The sequence below is a fragment of the Chiloscyllium plagiosum genome, chromosome 18 (genome assembly GCF_004010195.1).
Source record: "Chiloscyllium plagiosum isolate BGI_BamShark_2017 chromosome 18, ASM401019v2, whole genome shotgun sequence".
NCBI lineage: Eukaryota > Metazoa > Chordata > Chondrichthyes > Orectolobiformes > Hemiscylliidae > Chiloscyllium > Chiloscyllium plagiosum.
Window position 1 is genome coordinate 24,041,832 of NC_057727.1, and position 20,799 is coordinate 24,062,630.

The 20,799-nt window shown below is 40.5% G+C and overlaps 1 protein-coding gene across 6 annotated transcripts in view; it reads left to right on the forward strand.

The window, feature by feature from the left end:
• pparg (peroxisome proliferator-activated receptor gamma) overlaps positions 1-20,799 on the forward strand; it is a 159,189-nt gene that overhangs the window by 133,369 nt on the left and 5,021 nt on the right. For all 6 annotated transcript variants that reach the window (XM_043707951.1, XM_043707949.1, XM_043707950.1 and 3 more), the window contains 2 exons: positions 12,704-12,903; positions 14,120-14,567. In XM_043707951.1, coding sequence (XP_043563886.1) covers positions 12,704-12,903; positions 14,120-14,567 — 648 coding nt within the window. The remainder of the gene's footprint in view (positions 1-12,703; positions 12,904-14,119; positions 14,568-20,799) is intronic.

The window sequence follows — 20,799 nt, forward strand, 5'->3', positions numbered from 1 at the left end:
TCTCCATCATCAGGAAAGTGATGGAAGGTATCATCAACAGTGCTATCAAACAGCACTTACTGAGCAATAACCTGCTTAGTGAAGCCCAGTTTGGGTTCTGCCAGGTCCTGACCTCATTGCAACCTTGGTTCAAACATGGACAAAACAGCTGAATTCCAGAGATGATTGCACAATGTTCAGCATCATTTGTGACTCATTGGATACAGAAGCAGTACATGTTCCAATGCAATAACATGTGGACAATATCCAAGCTTGGGCTGACCAGTGGCAACTAACATTTGCGCCACACAAATGCTGGGCAATAACCATTGCCCATAAGAGAAAATCTAATCACCGCCCTTTTACACTCAATGGAGTTAACATAATGGAATCCGCCACTCTAAGCATCCTGTTACCATTGATCAGAAACTCAACTGAACTCACTATGTAAAACACAGCAGCTATGAAAGCAGGTCAAAGAGAGTATGGTGTTGGATGTATATATTAGCACGGGTAGAGGATTGGTTGATAGGAAACAGAAGTTGGACAAATGTCATTTTTAAATTGGTAGATTAACCATTGAAGTGCTGGTTGGGGTCAGTGTTGCACCTGCAACTGTTTATGATCTATTTTCATGACTCGGATAAAGTGGCAAGGATTGTAGCCACATCTGGTGATATCAAGATAGGTCGGAAAGTAAATCAGGAGGGGATACAAAGATTCTTCAAATAGATATAGTTTATAGTGAGGAGGCAAAAAATTGACAACAAAATTAAAATCAGAAAAATTGAGTTTTGTTCATTTTCACAGGAAGAATTGAATTGCAAGATATAAAGTGGAGAGTAATTGCAGTAATTGTCTGTATCCTTGCATAAGAATAACAAAAAAGTTACCAGACTGGTGCAGCAAGTAATCAGGAAAGCAATGCAATGTTTACTACAAGGAGGATGGAGGGGAAAAAAAGTGCTATACATTTGGAGTATTGTACCTAAAGTGCTGTGCACAGTTTTTCTTTCTCTTACTTAAAGAAGGGTATATTTGCATTAGAAACAGTTCAGAGTAGGTCACGTGACTGATTCTTGGGTTGAAAGAGTTGTCTTAGGGAAAAAGTTTGGCCTGTGCTCATTGAAGTTTATAAAAGTGGAAGGCAACCTTCTTAAAAGATATATGATTCATAAGGAGATTGATGAGGTTAGATATTGAGAGAACGTTTCCCACCTTGGCAGAATCTAGAACATGGGGACATAGTTTTAGAATAAACTCTCCCACTTAAGATAATAATGAGTAATTTGTTAGAGGGTTGTTTATCTTTGTCATTTAATATTTTCAAAGCTAATTGGATAGATGTTTGGGCAGTAAGAGAGTTGGCGACAGGCAGGAAAGTGGAGTTAAGGTCACAATCAGATCAGTCTTGAACTTATTTGAATTGTGATCAAGTTGATCGGCCAAATGGCTGACTCATGCTCTGACGTTTTGTGTGCAACCTGCATTTAGCAGCAGTTTAATTACTTCATAGCCTAATCTGTTTTTGAGGGTGTTTAGAGGTTTTTTTTTATGGGATGAAGCAAAACCTCTAATTTGATAACTTGAAGTATGCCCACAACATTTAGTTCGGAGAAGTCAGGTTTGTAAATGTGCCAAATGGAATTATTTAGTAGCAAATTGGCAGCAATATATAAAAGATAAGTCACAAATATACTGGATGTGCTAAAAGGAAAGGCATAATGTGTGCAGTTTAAATACATTGTGCTAGATGTTCAGCATTGTTATCTGGGCAGAAGAGGTAAAGGCATACCTTTAAGAAAATGTCCAATTTTTTCTAACATTGGAACTAATAGAAAGAAATTCCAGTGTATTCCATGAGCAACATGCAATGTTCCCCATCTGATTTCCCATTCGCAACTCTGCTTAGGTGATGTCCAGGTGATAAGGATGAAATTCTACTCTATTATTTTGGGTTTGGTAAAATTGCCCCTAACAATTGCCTTGTTAGTGCCTTGTGCTTGACACTAAATTCTAAATACAAAAATGTTTGCTTTGATATGTGCAAGTAGCAATTATGGGAAAATGTGGAGCAAAACTTGACCTTCTCTTGGGAAATAAGGCAGGGCAAGTGACAGAAGTATTAGTAGTGAGCACTTTGAGATTTGTGATCATAACTCTATTAGTTTTAAAGTAATTATGGAAAAAGATAAGCCTTCCATAAAAGTTAAAATACTTAAATGGGATGAAGCAAATTTTAATTGTTTGAGACAAGAACGTTCAAAAGTCGATTGGAGTAGACTGTTCACAGATGAAGGGACAACTGATGTGAGAGGCTTTCAGAAGTGTGATAATGGAAGTTCAGAGGCATTATGTTCCTGTTAGAGTGAAGGATAAGTTCGGTAAGAGTCTGGAATAATGGATGAATAAATAAAGAGTCAAGAGTACAAAAGAATCATAGATATAGACAACTGGGATCAAATGAATCTCTTGAAGAGTATAGGAGAGTGTAGATGTATTCTTAAGGAAATGAGGAAGGCAAAGAAGGTTACCTAGATTTGAAACATTAACTTGCTGTCACAGATGCTCCCTGACATGCTCTGAACTTCAGCATTTGATGCTTTCAGGCAAAGAAGGGTTATGAGTTACCATTAGCAGATAAGGTTGAAGATAATTCAAAGAGATTCTACAAGTACGTTACAAGAGCAAAGAGAGAGAATCGGGCGCCTTAAAGATCAACAAATTCATTCATGTGTTGAACTTCCGGTGATGGGAGAAATGAATAAATTATCATTTTGCATTTACTTTTACTGTGGAGGAAGAAATGGAGGCTTGAGACCTTGGGAAAATAAATATTGATGTTTTGAAAACAGTTCACCTACAGAACAGGAAACGCTGGAGGTCATAGAAAACAAAAATATGGATCTCTGGGACCTAATCAAATGTATCCAAAGATGTTGTGGGAAGTTAGGGAAGAAATTGCAGGGCCCCGAGGGAAAATATTTGTATCATGTATAAATACAGGTGAGGTGCTGGAAGATTAGAGGCTGGCCAATGGGACTAGGTTAATTTAGGATATATGGTTGATATGGACGAGTTGGACTGATGGGTCTGTTTCCGTGCTGTACATCTCTATGACTCTAAGCTGGGAGCTATAGACCTATGAGCTTGACGTCAGTGGTAGGTAAATTGATAGAGGTGATTCTGCATTTGGGAGAGGCAAGGACTGATTAGGGACAGTTAGTATGATTTTATGCAAGGGAAGTTATGTCTCTCAAACATTATTGAGTTTTTTGAGGATGTAACCAAAAAGATTGAGGGCTTAGCAGTAGACATCTTTTACATGGACTTTAGTAAAACCTTTGACAAGGTTCCCCATGGTAGACTAATTAATAAAGTTAGGTCATATGGGATTCACAGTGAGTTTGCTAATTGGATAAAAAATTGGCTTAACAATGGAAGACACAGCTTGGTGGTGGAGGGTTGCTTTTCAGGGGCCCTGTGACCACAGCTGTTCCACAGGTCAGTATTGGATTCACTTTTGTTTATTATTTATATAAACATATTGGATGAGAATATAGGAGGCATGGTTAGTAAGTTAGCAGATGACACAAAATTTGGTGGTATAGTGGACAGTGAAGAAGGTTATTTAAAATTACAAGGAGATCTTGGTCAATGGGCTGGAGAGTGGTAGATGGACGTGAACTTGGAAAAATGCGAGTTACTGCAATTTGGTAAAACAAACAAGGAAAGAACTTATACAACTATTGGCAGGACCCTGGGTAATGTTGGAGAACAGAGGCACCTCGGGGTTCAGGTACATAATTCTTTGAAATAGGCATCACAGATAGACAAGGTGGTGAAGAAGGCATTTGGTACATTTGCCTTCATTGGTCAGACATTTGTGTATAGGAGTTGGGATATCATGTTCAGGTTATACAGGATATTGATATGATCTCTTCTGGAGTGCTCTGTGCTGGTCAGGTCACCCTGTAATTGAAAGGATATTATTAAATTGGAGAGGGTTCAGAAATGATTTACCAGGATGTTGCCTGGAATGGAAGGTTTGTGTTATAAAAGTAGGCTGAGACTTTTTTTCCACTGGAGCACAGAAGGTTGAGGGGTGACCTTATAGTGGTATATAAAATCATGAGGGGCATGGAATAGCAAAGGTGACCCCACGGTTCAAGAAAGGGCAGAGAGTGAATACTGCTGAGTACAGAAAACCGAAAGGACTGCAACTGTTGGAAATCAGTAAGTATAGTTTAGTTAGCCTGATATTTGTAGGAATAAAAATGGAAATCAGAGCCACATTAGCAATGGCAAAAATTGCATTTACTTAAAAACTGTTCAGTGTAGGAATGAGTAAAGATCTTCATAGAAGAATTATGAAGACTATGATTGGAGTGTTTTATTATACAGGATTGAAAGGTTGATGTCAAGAAAATTGGACATCCATAGACTAGAAAATTGTGAGATGTGGTTCTGGAGAAGGATGAAGCAAGTTGCTTGAAGAGAAGAAATTCTCGGCATGGTGAAGGAAGAAAGATTGTCAGTGAACATCATCAAGAAAAGAGAACAAGTTTATATTGGATTTATCTGAAGCATGAAAACATACTGAAGAAGTTAAATGAAATAAAATTTTAAGAATAAAGACAAAAAGAGAGAAAGGCAATGATGACTTTAAACAACTTGAAATTAAAAATGGGAGATTCCTATAAGTGGCTGAAGAGGAAAGCACAATGCCAAAAAGTGTTGAAAATGAGTAGAGGACTCCTTAAGTAATTCACTGCTATAAACAGTACACTTAGAAAATTATATGATTGATCATAGTCAACACAGATTTATGAAAAACGAGTTATTTTTGATAAATTTGTCAGTGTTTGAGATTATAGCAAGCCAAGTACATAAGGGGAACAAACATATTTGTAAGCATAAATATTAGCACATTTGGACTTTCCCAAAAAAAGCATTTAATAAGACTCCTGACAAAATTTTATTACACAAAATTTGGACATGTGTGATTATAGATAATACAATAGGGTGGATTGAGTGAGTAAGGGAAAATAGGGAAAAGAAACAGGTCATTTTTGAGTTGGCATGTTGATACTAGAAGAGTTCTGCAATAACCAGTGCTTGGGTGTCAGCTATTTATTTGCGTATGTCAATGACAAGACTGAGTATCTGAGCTTGCTGCAGCTTCAAAGTTAGCTGTGAGATGGTGCAAAGAGGTTGCAGGGGACACAAAAAGCTTGAGTACCTGATGGAATCCAATGCGAAGAAGGAAGAAGTTAGACAATTTGGTACTAAAAGTAGAACAATGATATACTCTCTGGAGAACAAGTTGGATGAACTCTGATCACGGCTCAGCTTCCAGCGTGAACTGTGGAACTGCTGCTCACTCTGTTTCAAAGAAACCTGGCTCAACCCATTCATTCCCGACTGCGCACTTCAGGCTGATGGTTCTTCTATCCATCGTATGGACCATACAGTGTCCTTGGGTAAGACCGAGGGTGGAAGGGTTTGCTTTTTAATCAACAACTTGAGGTGCATGGATATTGCAACCCTGGGCAGCCATTGCTCCCTAAACCTTGAATTCCTCACCATCAAATGCCGTCCCTTCTATCAACCATGGGAATTTACCGCTGCTATACTAACTGCTGTGTACATACCACCACAAGCAAAGGTTGAGGAAGTTCTGGATGTGCTGTACTCCACCACTAACACCCTGGAGGTGGAACACCCCAATGCCCTGTTTATTGTAACTGGCAACTTCAATCAAGCCAATCTAAGGAAGATGTTGCCCAAGTACCATTAGAACATTACTTGCCCCACCAGGGGCGCGAACATTTTAGACCACTGCTACACCACTGTGAAAGATGCCTACCGCTCCATCACCCGCCCTCATTTCAGGAACCCTGACCATGTTTCTTTTCACGGCTGACTGGCAAAAGCTCAAGCAGGACACCCCTTCTCAGATACAGGTCCAGTGCTGGTCGGAGAAGGCAGAGGATCAACTCCAGTGCTGTCTAGAATCAGCTGATTGGGCCATGTTCAAACAGTCTGCAGGTACCTTGGATGAGTACGCCACCACAGTCAGACTTTATCAGCAAGTGTGTGGAGGACTGTATACCGAGGAAGTCAATCCGGGTGCTCCCCAAAGGAAACCCTGGAGAGAACTTGCTGAAAGCCAGGCGTGAGGCCTTCAAATATGAGGAATCCAAGTATGATCTTCGCAGTGCCATTAAGACAGCCAAGGACCAATATCAATCCAAACTAGAGACCCAGACAGACACCCGGCGACTATGGCAAGGACTGAATGATATCACGGGTTCTAAAAAGAAACAGTGCAAGATAGCAGACGATGATACGATCGCTCCCAGATCGTCTCAATGCCTTCTATGCTCGCTTTGGTTACACCTATTCTGACAAGTCCTCATGAACCTATCCCAACAGTCACTGTGTCAGAGGTCAGATCAGTTTTCCTTCATGTGAATCCAAGGAAAACAATGGGACCAGACAGAGTACCAGGTCGTGCACTCAGCATCAACTGGCAGAGGTCTTCTCGGACATCTAAAACCTCTCTGTGTAGCAGGCCACTGTCCCTGCCCGTTTCAAAAGGGCCATAATCATCCCTGTGCCTAAGGAGACTCATGCAGCATGTCTCAGTGACTACCGCCTAGTGGCTCTAACTTCGGTGGTCATGAAGTGCTTTGAAAGGCTGGCCATGGCATTAATCAACTCCAGCCTCCCTACTACTCTTGACCCACTCCAGTTTGCCTATCAGACTAAATATTGATACATTCCCCAAAAATGCCTTGAAAATATTGACTTACTGCCCGGAGACCCCTGCAACTACTGTGACACTCCATATTGTCACACTCCCCACATCAGATGCCATATCACTTGCCCTTCACTCCTCCCTAGAACATCTTGACACTAAGAACAGCTACATAAGAATCCTACTCATTGATTACAGTTCAGCCTTCAACTCTATTATCCCCTCGAGACTGATTACTAAACTTAGTGATCTCGGACTAAGCCTCACTCTCTGCAACTGGATCCTCAGTTTCCTGACCCACAGGCCACAATCAGTGAAGATTGGGGACAATATTTCATCCTCACTAATACTCAACACTGAAGCCCCACAGGGGTGTGTACACAGCCCCCTAGTGTACTCACTGTATACCCATGACTGCTTTCACAAATACTAGACTATTGCCATTTTCAAGTTCGCTGATGACACCACCATAGTCGGTCAAATCTCTGATGGCGACAAAACAGACTACAGATGGGAGGTAGAAGACCTGGGAAAATGGTGCACTGAGAACAATCTAGCGATCAATGCTGGCAAAATCAAGGAACTCATTATTGACTTTTGGCAGGATGTTACTCATGCCCCCCTACACATTAACAGCGCAGAGGTGGAACAAGTGGAGCATGTCAAACTCCTGGGAGTGGTCATCAACAACAAGGTTTCTTGGACTGTTCATGTGGATTTCACAAAGTCTCTTCTTCCTCAGGCAGCTGAGGAAATTTACCATGACGACGAATACCTTTGCCAACTTTTATAGGTGTGCAATCGAGAGCATTTTGTCTGGATGTGTCAGTACCTAGTATGGCAACTATACCATTCAAGATCGAAGATGGTTACAGAGAATGGTGAACTTGGCCTGGACAGTCACAAAGGCCAACCTCCTTTGGATTGATCGAATCCATCTACCAGGCCTGCTGTCAAGAAAAGGCTGCCAGCATTCTCAAAGATCCATTCCACCCTGGCAATGCTTTTCTACAACCTCTATCATCAGGGAGAAGGTACAGAAGTCTGAACACGCACCAGCCAGTTTCGAGACAGTTTCTACCCTACGGTTGTTAGAATACTGAATGGACACTCAGACTCTTAGCATTCACCTGTACCTGTCTTTTGGTTTTTTTGCTGCTGTTTACCTATTATTTACTTTCTATGTTATTTAACTGTGATCTGCCTGTATTGCTCACAATACAAAGCCTTTCACTGTGTTTCGGTACACGTGACAATAAATTCAATTCAATTGTTAAAATTGGTTTATATCTGGGAAATGTTGATTTTGGAAGGACAGGTGTGCCCTTGCATATGAATCGCAGCAGTCAACATTGAGCTACAGCAATCAATTGAGAAAGCAACTGGTGTGTTAGCATTTATTAAACAGCTCAAAACACAAGAGTAAGGACATTTTGCTGCAATTGTCCTGTTTCTAATGCTTGGAAACACTGCACTGTGCACAAGTTGGGTAACATGCATGTTACTTCCATGCAAGTGCAGTTAAAATTTACGACTAATTCAAGGGATTACAACATCTGTGTATGAGGAGCGATTGTGTAAAGGAAGCTGGTACGGCCCCAAATTTAGAAGCATGAAGGGAGATTTCATCAGGACAAATATGTGTTCAGGGGCTTGACAAGACAGATACTGGGAGGACATTTTCCCCTAACCAGGAAGTCTAGTGTTAGACAGCACAATTTCAGATTAAAGTCTGATTAATACACCTGTCAATCAGCTGTGGATCTTTGTGGTTAAATGAATAGTCATATTGCTGATATGACTAGTTAATATGCAGGTTATTTATCTTGTTAAACAAACCTTAACTTTTTGTATGGGATTTCTATCAGCGTTTTGAGAGCAAAAAAAGGAGGTTCCACCAGATTAACTGACTGCTGCTTCTTTGACTTTAGTGGGGTGGGGGTGGCAAATATCAAATGTGGAACTTCTGCATTAATCTTGTGCTTGTGCTAAATGGGGATGGACAGAAGGTGAGTTCTTCTGCTGCAGAGATCCCAGCCTTGTGCTTCCTTCCTTATAACATCTATTAACTGGATTTGCTGAAACCAGTGACTGTGTGTTTATTGGTTTTGGGTGGTTCTCCATCTTCTTAGTTATTTGAAAAGATTTCTGTTGTTTTGGTTGTGCTTCCCCCTCATGCTGCTGACTCTGATTCCCAAAGCCTGTCCATCGTCTGCAATGGCAGAAGTTAGGAGTGTGTTGGAATATTCCCAACCTGCCTGGATGTGTGCAGTTCCAACAACATTCAAGACAAAGCTGCCCATTTAATTGGCACCATAAACATCCATTCCCTCCACCACCGATGCTCAGCAGCAGGAATGTATACTATCTATAAGATGCACTGCAGGAATTCACTAAAAAAACCTGTGATAGCACCTTTTGAGTACTTCTACCTAAATGGCCAGCAGATACATGGAAAACCACAACCTTGAGGCCACTCAGCATCCTGACTTGGAAACGTATGGCCATTCCTTCACTGTCACCGTGTCAAAATCCTGGAATTCCCTTGCTAACAGCATTGTGGAACTACCTACTGCACACAGACTTCAGCAGTTCAAGAAGGCATCTCGCCACCACTTTCTCGAGGCTAACAGACAACAAACGCTGGCCAGCCAGCGACACCCACGTGCCTGGAGAGAATAAAACAAAATGAAGATTCAGGAGGTGGGATGATGCCAGTGAATGCTGACAGTTTATCATTAATAACTCCACAAATTGCATGCCAGTAACCTCTCTCCTAAACGTGCTAGCTCCTCTATTGACAAACACCTCAGAATGTGCTGGGTAAATAACTGGATTTAGGACCATGAATTGGAAATGGAGGATGAACATATAAACTTAGGACTTAGGAGCAGGTGTCAGCCATTCAGCCCATCAAGCCCCTCTGCCATTCAATAAGATCATGGCTGATCTGGTTGTGGTCTCAACTCTTACTTTTCTGTCTGTTTCTCATAAACCTTGATCCCCTGTCTTAAAAACATCTATCCAATTTACTTTTGAATGATCAAAATGAATGAATATTTCTGAAAACAAGTCAGTCCATATACTGCTAGGGTTTTGGTTTGAAACATGGCTCTTGGAGGAGTTAAAGCTAAAACTGGATGCTGAAAATGAGACGAATAAACCTTTGGAGTTAAACTCCATTCATGGATCAAAGTTTTTTTTATTTCTGAATGTTAAGGAGACTAAATAGGATAGAGAGAGAGTTTGTAAAATGACAAAAGTAAAATTGGGGAAGTTATTATAGATAGAGTTACAAACAAAGTTTAAATGAGCTGCTCTCCCACAGTGCAATAACAGAAACATGTTTTTATGCTTTGGAAGTATTCACCCAGATTTTACATAGGGAATGTCAGTGCTCTCCATTATTCTGAAATAAACCTAACAACATAAAAATTTAAGACTGGTATGTTCAGGTTTCATTGGAACTGCTGCCAAACAACTCATTGATAATGAAGATTGAATGTTAATAAGGAAGGATTCCTTCAAAAGTTTTCGATCCTTTTAATGCTTTGTTAATTGTGTCCATTCACCATGCTTTATTTTGCTTTGTCTTAGTTTATAAGAAATTAAACATACTTTTATACTTCCTGCTTTGCCGTCTTGTTTTAATTCACTTAAAAATCCATTCACTTGCACAGGAGTTAATTTTGCTTGTGTATCCGAGTGAGAGTTCTTTAATCTGACTGAAGAGCCAAGCTATTGCTTTTCTGATTCTCTCACATGACAGATCTCCTCTTGAGGCCATTATAATGTGTCCATTCCAATATAAATACCTGATTAACAGCATGGTAAATCTTCAGAGTCATACAGCACAGAAGAAGACCCTTTGGTCCAAGCAGGCCACTTTGACCATGCTCCCAAACCAAACTAGTCCCACTTGCCTGTGTTTGCCACATATCCCTCCACCTTTCCTATTCATGAACTTATCTAAATGTTATATCCGTGTATAAAACTTACTTTGAAAGTTTATTCCATACACCAAAAAAAGGTTGCCTCTCATGTATTTTTAAAATCATCTACTCTCAGCTTAAAAATATGCCCCCTTGTCTTAAAATCCCCCACCATAGGGGGAAAACACACCCGCTATTCACTTTAGGTATACCTCTCCTGATTTTAAAAACCTCTCCACGGTCACCCCTCAACCTTCTACTCTCCAGTGAAAAATGCCCCAGCCTATCCAGACTCTCCCTGTAACTGAAATCTTCCATTCACAGCAACATTCTGGTCAATCTTTTCTGATCCCTCTCCAATTTAATAATATTCTTCCTATACCAGATGACCAGATTAGATTAGATTCCCTACAGTGTGGAAACAGGCCCTTTGGCCCAACAAGTCCACACCAAGCCTCCGAAGAGTAACCCACCAAGACCCATTCTCCTCCGACTAATGCACCTAACACTATGGGCAATTTAACATGGCCAATCCACCTAACCTGCACATCTTTGGACTGTGGGAGGAAACCCACGCCGACACAGGGCGAATGTGCAAACTCCACTAGTGCTAACCACTGAGCCACTCCAGAAAACAGGCCCTGCAGCCCAACAAGTCCACACTGACCTTCTGAAGAGTAACCCACCAAGACCCATTCCCTCTGACTAATGCACCTAACACTATGAGCAATTTAGCATGGCCAATTCACCTGGCCTGCACATCTTTGGATTGTGGGAGGAAACCGGATCACCTGGAGGAAACCCACGTAGACATGAGGAGAATGTGCAAACTCCACACAGTTTCCAGAAGCGGGAATCGAACCCAGGTCCCTGAAGCTGTGAGGCAGCAGTGCTTCTAGGTTCAGCGTTCTTACTGCTGGGGGTGGGGAGTGATTTTTAATGGAGGCTTTGGTGGTGTCGCTTGGCAAATGTTCAACTCCTTTTGCCTTCTGGGAGAACTGCTGATATTACGTGGGTCTCACGCATTTCAGTGACCATTGGTGGATCATCTTCAGAATCAAGGAGCCTGGAGAGCAAATCCCAACCCTGAGAGCTGGCTGGCAAATCAAATGCTGGCAATCCTTTTGCTCACCAGCGCCACCATGAAGAAGGTGGCCAGACACTGCATCGCAGAGTTACCCAAGCCAGAGAAATGCTGTGATTTTGGGGGCGGGGGGTGGTTTCTCAGGTCAGGCTGAGAGGAATCAGAGGGCTAGTTTTCAAACAACCTCAACACATTAATCAGGTGCTGAATGCGTTTGTACGATGCCCACTACCACCTCCCTATCCAAGACCACCAGTAGCTCACACAATTTTTCTTGTTCATGCTACATGGCAATAGGCCTGCCTGCAGCTTGGTTAATACCAGCTCTGGTGGTATGAATCCCATATGTGTTCATTAATTGGTCAATCAATATTAGAAGTCTGATTATGAACCTTCCCAAGGCTGCAATAGGACGCTTGCAATCCCAATTCCCAACTTCCAAATGCCCTTGGTAGCACCAAACATGCCATGAAAGAGGCAATAAAATTTTCCCGTTATGATTCTTCAGTTTAACTACTTACGAAAACACACAATTGCTTGGTCCATTCACACATCTTCCAGGTGTTCTTTAGGAGGCATTTTGGTTCCCATGTTTTCAGTAAATTCCACTGCAATATCCCAATTAGGTCTACAGATAACTGTAAGAAATAGTTGGTCCACAATGTAAAACTGGCACCAATTTGTTGCTATTGGGAGGCTATGGGAATACAAGCTATACACATCATTCCCCATATAAAAAACGTCGTAACTACTAAGAGTAAACATTGACTGTAGTACAAAAAACTGGGACCTAAATATAATCATATTTTCTATCAAAGCTCTTTGTTAACTTCAGAATGGATAATGCATGTTTTAATCTTACAATTTACCTTTTATGACTGTGATTTAATAATAGCACATCAAATATATATTAAATTGTCCTTGGTTTTTATGCTTATTTTATAGCAATTAGATTTGGTAGAATGCCACAAGCTGAAAAAGAGAAACTTCTAGCTGAAATATCCAGCGATGCAGGACAACTGAACCCTGAGTCTGCTGATCTCCGTGCTCTTGCCAAGCACATGTTTGAGTCATACAATAAGGCTTTTCCTATTACCAAAGCTAAATCTCGAGCAATCATGGCAGGAAAAACGGGAGACAAATCGGTGTGTACATTTTCCAATGTGTTCGATGATACAAAAATTGAATGTTATTATTTTAAGCAGTATTTCATTTGATTGGCTGAGCTTAGCTACTGACATCACATTCTAACTCTTGTCTGTGAGCAATCTGGTCTTTGTACCCTCATAGGAACCAGTGAACTCTGTTAGATTCTCCCATCTCAGTCGATGACAGACCCCACCAGCTGTACTATTGTGTTGAATTGGAACCTCCATGAGACATCAGTTTTTAGCGGCTGAAGTCCAAGCAAGTTATAGCACAGCATCTATGCCAGAATGCAAATCCTCTCGCGTCCTGATATCTGCCATCCTCACTCTGCACTGTTTAGCCTCAATTCTTCGGTGGCAGGAGGAGTTCAGGGATAGAAATGGTGACCCTGCTCGTGTCTCAGGTGGGGGGTGTGGTAAGGAAAACGTCTTTCTTACTGGCTCCTTTCCCACATAGTGCCTCCCTACCCAAAATCTGTCTCTCCTTCCCCAGTGGTTGCACCATAGTCACTGGATTTTCTAGGTAAAAACAATGACTGCAGATGCTGGAAACCAGAGGCCCCACCCTCCTCTCATTTATTTCTCCACCCTTCAGGCACTCTGCCTGTATTCCTGATGAAGGGCGTTTGCCCGAAATGTTGATTTTACTGCTCCTCGGATGCTGCCTGAACTGCTGTGCTTTTCCAGCACCTCTAATCCAGAACCTGGATTTTCTATCAAATCCGCAACTCCCCTCTCCTCCCCAACCCTCCCAGGTCCTCTCCTCCCCCACTCTCCCAGGTCCTCTCCTCCACTTCCCTCCCATCCTTCCCACAGACCTCTCGACTTGCCTCCATTTTGACTGTAGGATTAAATGCTAGGGCCTACCTGTAGAGCTAGCAGTGGCTACTGCTTTTTCTGATGCTGCCAGTGCCAGACCAAGCTGCTGGCTGGTTGGAGTGTCTGACAACTCGCTGAGGGAGGCAACTCTGCTGAGTAAGTGAGGAGCAGAAGATCTGTCACAAACAATTAAATGACCATGGGGTGGTCGGCATAAGTACAGGTGCAGCGTGTCGGAAAAGCCTGTAAAATTCTTTCTTCAGAAGAATGTAAATGGATAAGAATCTGAAGTAACACATTGGTGAAAGCCTTTTGCTTTCATCCTAAAGTAATGTATGAATGAAACTAAAATGTATATCGCTGATGTAACATGTACTTATTTTTCTTATTATAGCCATTTGTCATTTATGACATGAATTCCTTAAAGGCAGGTGAAGAGCGCATCAAATTCAAACAAACACCATTGCAAGAGCAGAACACAGAGGTAGAAATCCGAATTTTCCAACGTTGTCAATTCCGTTCAGTGGAGGCTGTAAGGGAAATCACTGAATTTGCAAAATCTATCCCAGGGTTCATAAATCTTGACCTAAATGACCAAGTGACTCTTCTTAAATATGGTGTCCATGAAGTCATATTCAGTATGTTGGCTTCCCTGATGAATAAGGATGGACTTCTGATTGCCGCAGGCCAGGGTTTCATGACTCGTGAGTTTTTAAAGAGCCTGAGGAAACCCTTTTGTGATATCATGGAGCCCAAATTTGAATTTGCCATGAAGTTCAATGGTTTGGGGCTGAACGACTGTGATATTGCAATATTTATTGCTGTCGTCATACTCAGTGGAGGTAAGAAATGCAACTTTTAACTTGTGCTAGGAAAATATGATTTATGTATGTAGATTTTGTTGTTGCAGTCTGCTCTTTCAGCAACTTTTCTCGTCTCTTCTGAAGACATTGAGACCTGGCTGGGCACCAGTTTCACTGCTACTCCTTACTTTTTATTGCCTTAGCCTTTTGACCAGTAATCAACTGTAAACTTTTAAATAAATGCTTTCAGTCTATTCAACTAGAAGGGATATTCAAAGAACAATAAGTTCTACAAAAGGCCCTTGACCTAACTCATGCTAACAGTTATTCTTTGGACATGATGGAGCAGACGTCGAATATTGACCGTCTAATTTTCTGTTGTAAGATATTATAATTTGAAATGTATTAAAGTAACTAATTGTTTCAAAGTAGAGTCTTGCTGAAGGTGATGAAATTGCATCGTGTAATATTAAGCAACAATCAAACATTTATTATCTGCTGTTTTAACCGAGGGGTGGTTTAATATTGCAACTTCACCCTTACAACTTTGAGGACTTCAGCAATGATCCCTTTACATTTTCTTGGTTATTTGTAAACCTGTTTATTTCAGTGTGCAGTGCCTTTAAGTTACACCATGTAGCTATGCACCTGATTATCTCGAAGAGGATGGATTGAGAGCAGCCAGTTCTTCAGAATACTGTGTGGTCACATAATCATTTCAATTCCATGTTTCTATGAAATCGATGTTAATGTGTTTGTCTCATTAATTAAACCTAATATGGTTTCTTTTTATGCACAAATATTCCAGTAGGATATCTTGTCATGTCCTCTTTAAATTAGTTGCACGTCTATGAACTGATAATCGGCAATCTTGTAAAGACTCCATTACACATTTGAATTGGGACCCTACAGTGCCTTTGAAATTTTGATCTGTATTGAGCATTTGCCAACCAGTGCTCAAGAAAACTACCAATTGGAATGGGAATGGAAAGGATTAACTCTGGAAGCAAAGTGCTGTTCAGCATGCTCCTTGCAAGCCAAAAACAATCAGAGTTGCTTTGCTCATCCTTCAAACACATTGTGACCAAGATCTCTTTCCTCCTGTCCCATGTTGCTGTTTGCTGCAGACTCTACCCTCTTGTCAAGGTTAGAGTGGTGCTGAAAATCACAGCAGGTCAGGCAGCATCTAAGGAGCAGGAAACTCAATGCTTCGGGCAGGCGCCCTTCATCAGGAATCATCAGGATGCTGCCTGACCTGTGATTTTCCAGCACCACTCTAATCTGCAGTCCTCACTTTCGTCTACCCTCTTGTCACTGACTTTCCCATTAGCTGGTGACCAGCCATGGAAAGACCAGATTTTTAAAATTATAAGAAAAGTCCATCTTTAAAATTCAACAGGACCTCTGCATTGTAAATTTTATCAGACCCATTGAATCTTATCACACATGCCCAAGTGGAGGTGGGGCGAGAAAAGGAGCAATTATTCCATAGTGCTTGTTCTGGTTCATTGAAATCTCTATCTAATTAATCCCACTGCCCCATTCTGTTCCTATTGCCTAAATATGATTCCTTCTCAGGATCCTTTGCCAACCAACTGAAAACATAGTGAATACCCTGTTTAATGAACCTACTGAATACATTTCACATCCTGGCTCCTGAATGATCAAGAGGAAATTTGATTGACAAGTTTCCAAGAGTCAGGTGCTTTTCACAGAAATGTTATAACTTTTTGCAACAACCTATTCAGTGTCCGATTTCAAGCCTGAGTATTAAATTTGCTATTGTGAATTGATGCTTTAAAAGTAAAGTCCATCTTTTTTTTAATTACTAAGAGCTTGAAGCTAGGCCTCAAACATTTGCAAGGTCAGAAGTCAGACTACACCAGATTATAGTCCAACAGGTTTATTTGAAATCGCAAGCTTTCAGAATGTTGCCTCTTCATCAGGTGAAGTGAGAGAGAAGCTCAGAATTTATAGCAGAATTTATAGGCAGAGTGATCAATGGGCAGGGAGATAAAAATATTGTATAAAAATGATGTGAGTAGAGTGTCGACAGGCCACAAATGTTTTCAGAAGGGTCTATCTTCATAATCAGGAAATGAAGCAAAATTAGCGAAGAAGTGTTGCTGTCTGTTTTGTATGATAGAACATATTAAGTGTTACATTTCCTGTGAATGCTACTTCCAAACAGAACACTAACCTTGTTGATGTGACGGAAGCAGTTGTCTGTCTAAAGATGGCACTACCTGGATTAAAATAAAGTGACCTGCAATACAGAATAAAATGACTTCATTAGCTCAGCAGCCTCCATCTCTCTCATACAGCTTCTGTGGCCTTCCAGTCTTCCTCCCATGCCCAGTCTTCTCATTAGTTCTGGACAAGAAAGAGTTGTTTCCTGCCTGACCCTACTCCTCTTGCAGGCGGCCTCCCCTCCCTCAGTTGCGAGGTGAATTCTTGTTAGTTTCTTTACCTCCGCTTAGAAATATGATTAAATTTGGTAAGCCTCCCATCCATCCCTATTGCCTGCCCCTACTCCTGCAGCATGCCCAACCCCACAGTGCCACACTAAGCCTTTGTTCCTGCTCCTCCTGTGGCCCCAGCCTCTGCCTTACCTCCCCAACCCTTCTTGGTATAAGCTAATAATGATGCCATCTCTCATTGGATGGGTGACAGTGTTGGCAAGTGTGAGGACACTTCCTACAGCCTGTCCTGTCACTGCCAGATCACCTCGCATGCACGGCAGCCATGTTTCGTTATTGATAATCCCTCCGATTGATAGGAATCTGTGTTTTTAATTCCAATTATCATGAAAATTTATCTATATTTAAATCACTCTGAACAGGGAAACATCACACATGACCCTTATCTCACTTCCCTAGATTATGGTGGGAATTTACTGCTTCATCAAGATGCAGGACTCTATTCAATGCCTATTTCTTGAGAAATAAAGTACATAAGTAACCCAACATAACCACAGTGTGGGATGGATACATTTACATCGATGTTATCCTCCCTTTATTTTTAAAATTGACAATCAGAAAGTTACGCAATTGTCCAAACCTGTTAAGAAAACATATAGATTACACGTCTTTGCAAAAACAATAAGGCTACAAAGTGTTTTTGTTACAATATATCTTTCTGAGAATTTCTTCATGAGTTTTCCAGTTAGCTGCGATAACTTTATCAGAAAAGTATGGATGTATATCTAAAACTGCTTCCCACCAAAGTTAGTGTTCAATCAGAAAAACTTAATGAAACTTCACAGTATCCAGTAGATTTCTCAGTATTTGCAGGTTAAAGTACGGTTCAGCTAAACAACAATGAGGGACTAATGGACAACGTTTATCCCTCAACCTGCTCCTAAAAAAAACAAATTATCCATTTATAATACTGCCCTTGTCTCACTACTGTTTGTGGTACCTTGGTCCATGAAAATTGCTGCATTTCCTACACTGTAACGACGAGAGCACTTCAAAAGCACTTCCTTAGCTTTAAAGTGTATTGGGATACCTGAGGATGAGATGGGCACTATATAAATGAAAATATTTAATATAAAATGTTTGAAGTGATTTTGAGCCACTAATTGTACGACAACTACATGCCTTTTGTAACCGACATTAAACTAACAATGCCTCCATGTTGACAATGTGTTAAGTTTAATTGAAATTTAAAAATAATAGTTAACCTGTGTCATTTTTTGAATTACTTTTCAGGCTGAATAGTTAGGATCTAGTTTGCGTTGAAACTAGCTTGCCTAAAGCTGAATTAATATAGTTGAGAATCATGTTCTTGATGCTTTTATGGTGATTACTGAAGTTAATACTAAAGGCTAAACAAGCACAATGCCATCTCTGCTCCACACGAGAAGATCACTTTTCCAACTCAAGTTTGAGTAACTGCTGTTGAGTATAGAAGTGCTGTTTAGAACTTTAATTCAAACATATGGTGCAATGTTCATGAAAAATGCTTGGCATAAACATTCATCCCTATCAGAATTTATTTACTTACTTTGATCGCCCAGCTCTTTGACAAACACCCTGCAAAAGCAAGCAATTTTAATGGTCTTGCCTGAAGGTTGGCTTTTCACATTGAATCAGAGAAATAAATCTTTGTGCTTCAACATTCTTGGAACAGATAATATGCATTGGATTTAGGGCACGCAATTCAGATAAAATCACAGATATTTCTTTTTTTAAATGACTTTGTGTTGATCACAATGTAATGCAGCAGCGATAATAGCTATATTAGGTATCCTGATCACAAGCTTCACAGTTAAACCTGGTGCAAGCAGAGTGAATGTGTCCCAAAAAAGGAAGGCGCACACTTAACTTATCCTTTTCATTTCTTGTCTATTACAAGCAAAATGATTAGCAAATACATAAATGACAATGCAATTTGAACATTTTTAATTGGAGAATCATGGTAATTCAAAGGGGTTTAATTTATCCAGAAAGTGAAAGGGTCTGCTAATTGCATGTAATGCAAGCAAGGCTAGTTCATTTGAACGGCTTTTATCTGTCAATTTTGAGCTGCATTGCAAATTACCATAATTTGAAATAAAAACAGGCAAGGTCAGAAATACATAGCTGGTCGGGTTGCCAGGCCTCCTGAGTATTTTCTGCATTCTCGGTTTTATTTCAGATTTCCAGCATCCACAGGATTTTGCTCAATTTAGTGCCACAAAATTTGCCAAAGATCCTTACCACCTTCCAAATCCATGACCACTTCCATCTAGAAGGACAAAGGCAGCAGATACCTGGGAACACCACCCACCCGCAAGTTCCCCTCCAAGACATCCTGACTTGGAAATATATCACCATCCCTTCACTGTCACTGGATCAAAATCATGAAATTCCTTCCCGATGGCATTGTGAATCTATCTACAGTTCATGAACTGCAGCTGTTCAAGAACGCAACTCACCACCACTTTCTCAAGTGGTAAGTGATGGCCTAATGGTATTATCACTAGACTATTAATCCAGAGACCCAGGTAATGTTCTGGGAACCTAGGTTCAAATCCCATCATGGCAGATGATGAAATTTGAATTCAATAATAATCTGGAGTAGAGTCTAATGATGATCATGAAACCATTGCATCTAGTTCATTTATGCTGCTTAGGGAAGGAAACTGCCATCTTCACCTACTCTGGCCTACAGATGACTCCTACATAAATGTCATGACTCGGAGATGCCGGTGTTGGACTGGGATGTACAAAGTTAAAAATCACACAACATCAGGTTATAGTCCAACAGGTTTAATTGGAAGCACTAGCTTCCTCGGAGCAGTGCTGCAAAAGCCAGACCAGTTAAAGATGGCAGTTTTGTTCCCGAAAGGACATATTTGAAATGGATGGGTTCTTCAACAATTGGCAATGGATTTGGGGTCATCTTTACACTCTTAATTCCTGGTTTTTTTAAATTGAATTCAAATCCTGCAATGGTGGGATTTGAACACGGGTCCCTTGAACATTAAGAACTCTAGATTAACAATCCAGCAATAATATCAGTAGGCCGTCGTCTTCCCACTATTTAGAGCTAAAGTGGGTAAATAGATCATAATATAAATCAACCATGATCTAATTGGTAAAACAGGTTTAAGGAATGAAACATCTTCTCCTGTTCCTATTTAAGTAGCAGGTTACTGACTGTCATTTTTATGTGGAAGGAAGTCTTTTTTTCTTCTTGAAAAAGGCTATTTCTCCCATTATATTTCTATTCAATTGTCCCCAACATTACAAACAAACTCCCTGTCGAAGAAGGCAAATATATCCTCAGACTAACTGGTTACTAATATTAATTATGAACTGGTTACTAGGTACTTGCTCACCCATTTTTCTTTATAGGAATTTTTTTTGTTATTTATTGCAAGTGGAACTCAGGGGTAGAGGTCCAACACCTTGGCTGAGATTCTCTGATTTATTGTTCCGGGAAGCAGCCCATCACAAAAGCCTCCACTCAGTTCACCCACTGATGACTTGCATGAGACCTCATACATTCCCTGTTTTTGTTTTCAGAAGATTAGTTGTAGATGACAAGGGGGAAATGGAATTTGTGTAGTGTAACTGATTGTATTCTTCATAATTGCTTTTGCAATTTTCTTTAAATGTAGCATGTCCACCTTTTGTATTCTGCACAATTTTGGCTGATCAGCATCATACAAAGCATGCATGGGTTTCAGTTTTAAAACAGATGTTTCACCACTAGAGCCTTTTAGATTCATGTTTTCCTCTGTCCATTTCAGTTGATGATAATACCAATTTAAAAACTAATT